This window comes from Mastomys coucha, unplaced genomic scaffold (genome assembly GCF_008632895.1).
Source record: "Mastomys coucha isolate ucsf_1 unplaced genomic scaffold, UCSF_Mcou_1 pScaffold22, whole genome shotgun sequence".
Taxonomy (NCBI): domain Eukaryota; kingdom Metazoa; phylum Chordata; class Mammalia; order Rodentia; family Muridae; genus Mastomys; species Mastomys coucha.
Window position 1 is genome coordinate 118,725,228 of NW_022196905.1, and position 6,493 is coordinate 118,731,720.

General features: G+C 55.4%; 1 protein-coding gene across 13 annotated transcripts in view; it reads right to left on the reverse strand.

The window, feature by feature from the left end:
• Positions 1-236: 236 nt before the first annotated feature.
• Positions 237-6,493, reverse strand: part of Ncor2 (nuclear receptor corepressor 2) — a 165,358-nt gene continuing 159,101 nt past the window's right edge. For 10 of the 13 annotated variants that reach the window (XM_031337990.1, XM_031337993.1, XM_031337999.1 and 7 more), the window contains 4 exons: positions 5,822-5,875; positions 2,826-3,053; positions 1,829-2,008; positions 237-1,407 (listed from right to left, as the gene is read on the reverse strand). In XM_031337990.1, the coding sequence (XP_031193850.1) occupies positions 1,226-1,407; positions 1,829-2,008; positions 2,826-3,053; positions 5,822-5,875 (644 nt within the window). In that variant the 3' untranslated portion in view covers positions 237-1,225. The remainder of the gene's footprint in view (positions 1,408-1,828; positions 2,009-2,825; positions 3,054-5,821; positions 5,876-6,493) is intronic. The other 3 variants (XM_031337994.1, XM_031337996.1, XM_031337997.1) reach the window with 2 other exon arrangements.

The following is a 6,493-nucleotide window of genomic DNA, read 5'->3' on the forward strand; positions in this document are numbered from 1 at the left end:
GTGAATAGCCGACGGGTTTCCCATAGGTGTGAACACCCAGCGTGGTCTCGACAACAAAGTACCTGGTGGCTTCCTCTTACACGTGAATACAGGATGCCCCCTGGTGGCACTGTACTTGGGGGTGGGGTGCCAATGCTCACTGCTCAGTGCTGACTTTAAGGAACATCCCCTTTGGCTCTTGTGGCTGCCTGTTGCCTGTGGCTGCCCAGTGAGAAGCAGAATAGAAACTTTGTAACTTGAGTATATTTGCTTTTTAATTGGAACAACATGTGTAAATGACAGAATGCCGCCGCCGTGCACAGAGAGCGGCCACAGAATACGCATCAAGTCCATTCTGCCCAAGGAAGGGAGGGGGGAGGGCACAGTGCCGTGTGCCGGAGCCCCTGCCCCCCGAGTCCTGCGTATGGTGGGGCCAGCGCCTTGGCCGGCACATGCCTCTGGAACAGTAAGATCAAAGCACAGCGGCAGTAACACAGGTGAGTCCTTCCTTGTGAAACGTCTGAATTAACTCATTGAAGGTATCAAAAATATACCCTGTAAGCCAACACCATTTACACCTGCCTTCCCTCCCATTGCCGCAGCAATAGGCCGGAACGGTCCAGTTCCTGCAAACATCCATGCCCCAGGCCATGCCTGGCCCCTTGTGCACCCACCTGGTCTGATGGGCTCCCAGTCTTGTGGGCTGGGTAGCCTTTGGGGACTGTGATGACAGCGTTGGGGCAGGATAAGCTGGGAACGTCTGTCTGTCCAGAGCACGAGCGGGCTGGGGTCAGAGGGAGGGGCAGGGCCGCGAGCTCAGCTTAGACTTTGGTTCCAAATGCGTTAAGTAAGGGGCGAGGCAGTGGCATGGAGGTGCCTGGTCATCCTGTTATGGGTCCCCGCTGCCCCAGATGCACGAGTGCAACTGACACACGATCGTCGTATCCCCCTCCTGGCCTGCTGTCCTCCCCTCCTGTCCACTCCCCTCTCGAGCACCAGGTAAACATCCCCTGAGTGTAAGGTCACTGCGCAGGGCCAGCCCGGGGCGGGAGTCTTAGTTAAGGCTTTAGACAGGCAGGATGCCAGCTCTGGATGGACAGATGAGTGGACGGACGGACGGATGGATGAACGCGCAGGCAGACTCAGGGGCTCCTTCCTCAGTCGCAGGAGTCAGCAGCTCTCTGCTCCATGCTGGGCTGCTTCTGCCTCGTGCAAGGACCTGGCACCGCTCCCCCCCAGTCTGTGGTCACTCGCTGTCCGAGAGTGTCTCGTACTGTGAACACAGCAGTGGCTTGGGCTCCTCATCCCATGCGTGGTGGGGACCAGCTAGGGGCCCGCTACCTGCTGCGAGACCAGGTGGGGGCGGGGAGGCCATGACACCTGCCTGTAGCCTCATAATCAAAGGGTTGTAGGGGAATGGCGTGGACCCTGTGAGAAAGATGGGAGAGTGCTGGAGAAGGCTCTGCAAGCGGTGCAGCCACCTCAGGCCCCGTCTACCACTCAAGAAACCGGAGCGTGGACCTCTACCTCTGGAGTTTCTCAAAACCCAGCCTTCTCCCTTTGCCTCTGTGCTAGGCAGCCCTGCCACCTTGGACTGGACTGTTGTAACCTTTCCATTTCTCCCTTCTACTGCCTTCTGCTTTCCTGTCAGAATTCCACAGTGACCGAAAGGCAGGAAAGGATGCCAGGCTACCCTAGATGACCACCTAGTCATGCCTGGATGGCCTGGCCAGTTGTACAGGACCCGCTGAGAAGTTGCTTCCTATACCTTTCCTTGCTAGATGGGGATCAGGGACCTTCTCTCTCGGGTAGCCCCCTGACTACATCTCTGCCCCTAGCTGATACCCACCTGCAGATGAGGGCCGGTCTTCCCACACACGGTTGGTGAGTGGTGTTCGGCGATTGCAGTCCCCCTCTGAGTGTACTGAGGAGACAGAAGGTGGTCGATCTCCGGACGCCAGGCCTGGTGCTGGCGACTTGGCTTTTCGGCTGCCAGGCCTGCCAGAAACCTTGGCTTTCCCGCCTCCACCTGAAGGGGACAAAGTGGGAAGGGGCCGAGTCAGACAGGGTTGACAGTAGGTCACCCACAACAGTACTGAGGAGGGGCAGAGGGGCTGATTCTGCCTTGGGGAACCACCTGCCTCCTAGGGCCCCAAGACAGAAACCTAGTGCAAGAAACCCGAGCCAGGAGGGTAAGAGGTCTACCAGATGGCCAGAGCCAGCCCTTGGAGTGGAGAAAGAGGAACAAACATTTACTATGAGAGAGATTGATGACTATTTCCTTAGGTGCCCCCAGCAGGACTGTACCCTTCACTGAGGAATGTCAGATCTTGGCTGGATAACCGGCACTGCCCAAAACAGCACTCAACTGTGCCGGACTGAAGGCCTGTGCTGAGAGGGCCAGACCCCCCAGGCCTGGCGTGACCCTAGAAGGGGACAGCAGAGCACCTCTTTGCTTGTGTCTCTGCTTGGAAACAGCAAGTGCTGACGGGCACTGGAAGAGTGGGGAGCTGTGCTATCTGGCCTTCATGGGTCATGCCCACCCAAAGGCCCTCGCCACAACATGGTGGGCCTGGCCTCTGTCATCCCTGTCCACACAGCAGGGGGTGGGGGAAGGACGGGATGTGGGGAATGGTGTGAGCACGGGAAAAGCAGCAGTGCTGGGGCGAGGGGGGGCGCCCTCTGCAACATGGGGTGTCAGACCAGCTTTGGATTAGCAAACTAGATGTCAAACACGCACAAAAATAAGGTCACAGGCTCCCAAGCTCGAGGGGGGAAGGTGAGAGGATTAACAACACCAGGGTAAGGAGGGACACAGCCGGGCGGGCAGGGGCAGGCCTGCAGACCTGGCGAGGTGAGTGCGTGGTCACTCCGTCCGTCAGCAGTGGTTATGGGCATAGCGGCAGCGGGCAGACTGGCACTGGCATTCAGAGGGTTAAAAGCATTGGCGCCGAGCGGCGGGGGCTCTTCCCACTGATCATATTTACCCATGAGTGCCTTTCTAATAATGGCCTCTAGCCCCATGTTGGTGCTGGCGTGTTCTTGCACCGCCTGGCTTCTACAGGTCATAAGGCCTGGGAGAGAGACAGACAGACACACAAGGGGGCAGGGGCCGGGGAGCCAGAGGGTTGCGAGAGATAGAATGAGGACGGAGGAGAGAGAGAGAGAGAGACACAGTGAGCACACATCTGCCGAGCATCATTCATCCCTCCAGCCCGCCTTTCTGTACGGTGCTGATGGGGTTCCTGACTATCCCTGCAGCTCATGGCTGTTCCAGGGAGGGGGTCTGGGTCAGCTAGAGGGTCCCCAGCCCTATTCCTACTTTACACCCCCGATCCCAGCTGAGGCTATTTCTTTAATTTTGACTACAAGTGGATGGCATAAGGGGTGGCAGGGGAAGGAGGCTGTGCTATTGAGTCAAGCTGGAGCTAAGTGCTAGGGACGGGGACAGAAGTCCAGCTGAGGGGAAGGGATGTGGGGAGGAAGATGACCAGAGAGAGGACACCCTGCTGTCCCCCTTTCCTCAAGGGGTTAGGGACCTCAGCCTGCCTGATCCCCCTGAGCTAGGCTTGTCTGCCCTGCCCCATCTCTCCCCACAGGAGCCAGAAAAAGATAGAGAGCTGGGCACAAGGGATTGGGGGGAGGGGGTCACAGCCATGCAGTTATGTGCGTGCGAGGACAGGGCAGCGCTGGACAGGTGAAGGGCCACTCCAGCCCTGGCTGGCCCGGCCCCATGACAAGGACAGAGTGGTCAAATCAACACACTGGCCTTGGGAGATTTTTGCAGCCTCCAGTGAGCCTCTGCAAAGCCTCTCTGGTTCCCTTTCTCTTCTCATGAATTGTGCTCTGGGAATGCAAACGCCAGGGTAGGCAGGCATGTTTTTTTCAGTGGATGCTTCCAGAACTTTCTGAGGGCTGGAGCCCGATTAGCAGGCTTGGAAACTCAGCTATTCCTGAGGCTAGGAGCATAGCAAGCCTGAGGCTAGCTTAGTCTACAGAGTGAGTTCAGTCCAACTCATGCTAGCCTGGACCACTGAGGGGGAGGGCTGGGTTGTAGCTCATTACAGGACAGGACACTTGCTTGGTGAATGCTCACTTCAATCCTGAGTATCAACAAAACTGCTCCAAACCCAGACCGAAAAAAGAACAAAATACTGCCGCAAGCTAAATCAAACCAACCACCCCAAAACCAAACAAATGAAACAAAACCCAAAACAACACAACAAAACCCAAATCACCACCAACAACAAACACTACATTAAGGTCATCCATCAGCAGGATTCCCAGCCTATGTCACTGGCCTGTCTCTGATCCCCTGTGAACCTCCAGGGTGCCTGAGCCTTGTGAAAACCACATGGCCAAACATGCCGGTAAGTTCCTAGTTTGTAATCTAGCCAGGCTTCTGAGGATGGAAGGGACGGTCACTATCATAATCCTATTCTGGGGTGACCGCTGGCAGCCTCAGCTTGGGTTTCAGGCAAGCTCTGGCCAGGGCTGGTCATGTTCCCTCAGGGCTAAGCAAACGTTACCAAGAAAAAGCTGAACTTCCAACAGTGGTGAGTGCATACCTTCGTGCATGCGCACGCACACACACACACACACACACACACACACACACACACACACACACCAAAATCCAACCTCAAATAACCAAGCCCCACCCACAACTCCTCCACATCCAGAATAAAGTGGAAGATGAGGAGGTAACATGGAAAATGGGGACAGAGGGGCATTTCCTGAGGGAATACCGCTCCCGGGCCTTGTCCCCAGGGTGTGGAGCTTGTGACCTGATGGCACTAGGCTCAGCTATGACTTTCCTCATTTACCTCTGGCAGGGTGTTGAGTGTCACTGGTGAGGCTTAGAAACATGTCTTTGAGAACTAACATTTAAGGGGGATGTTTGAGGATATACACATGTATGTTGTGTATATGTGAGACAACTAAGTTAGGTTTTAGCACAATTCACTGCATTTCCCCATCTACATGCATATATACCCAAGTGTCTAGAACCTACATCAAGATTTAGAACATTCTAGAAACATTCATTTTTCAACCATATTACTGTCTTGATCAGTTTCCTTCTGCTTGAGGCGCAGCAAAGTCCCAGTATGTTTCTGGGTTTGTGACACTCCCTGCTAGGATCCTACCCCCACCTGGAAATGTCCCCAAGGGTGTTTCTGGCCACCCTATTCCCTGGGCCCAAGGCTCCACACTCATAAGGAAGGTAGGCAACCCTTCCCTGTTCCTCTGGCCTGGAGTGCAAGCCCTCACAGCGGCCCCTGTGTCACAGTCCTGATTCAGGTGTCACTGAGCCCATGTGTTCCCACCACAGTTTCTTTCCCAGGGGCAACGTGATTATAACCATGGGAAATGGAGGTTCTAAGTCTCAAGCACCACACTGAAAGCCTGAAACTTCTGCCGCAAACTGCATGTGAGTTTGACACGTTTCCCTCACATTACCATCTGCATCTGATTTAGAAAAAGACTAGAGCTCTCTGCTGGAACCCCAAATGGATACTTCAATGTGAGAGATGCTCATGGCACACTGAATCTCTGTGCCCCAAGGACAATCCCTCAGGTCCACACCTGGTGATGTGCCCCAGCCCCAGCAACTAGGCAAGTATTTCCCAGGTATACCTCACACCCACTTGAGGGACCCTGACCTCGAACTTTGGGTACTCCTCACACAGGGAGGGCTCTAGACAGTGGAGGCTGGCCTTCTGTGTCCTTCTGGGTCCACTGAGGCCAGGGAGAGGCTCAAACTTGAACTGGCTAAGGCTCCTTGTCCCTAAGTCAGCAGCTGGGGGAGGGAGCCTGCTATACAGACACACAGGAGGGTTACCTGCTCCAGTGATGGCGGGCATGTTGAAGATTTCCGTCCCAGGCTGGCCAATATCTAGAGCAGGGTAACAAGGTGGAGAAGGGCTGAGCTCACAGGTCCTAGAAGATCTGCAACCCTGCTTGTCCCCCTGCTTGTCCCCTGTACAGGCTGAGTTGAATGTCTAGGCAGTCAGGCACCTGATTCTCCAGGTTTACTCTGGCAGTTGGTCACCACCCTAGGCCTGTGTCACCCGCGAGAGCTTCTACAGTCTAACTCCAAAGGGAAGAACCTTATCCATCTGTCCAAGCCACCCTGGGGAGGGGGCTCCTAGTGGGAGGGGACAGTGCAAAGCCCTCACGTGTTGCTTTCCAGTATATTCTCGTAAGCATATGGTCCATGTGACCCTGCGCTAAGGACATGAGTCCTTGTCCACCCACATCAGCCACCCTGAAAGGCACCATGTCTGCGGCATGAACCTGGAGTCGTGCGCTGTGCTCCTCAGCACCCGGTGAAACCAGTTTCTACAGGCTTCACTGAGCACCTACTGTGTGCAGGACATTTAACCGAAGTGCTATATGCTGTGTCAGTCAGTACCCACTGCAGACTGTTCACTGGCAGACTATCTCCCCCCGCCCCCTGCCTGCTCTAGCCCTGGTGTGTCAGTTAGTACCCACTGCAGACTATCTCCCCCCC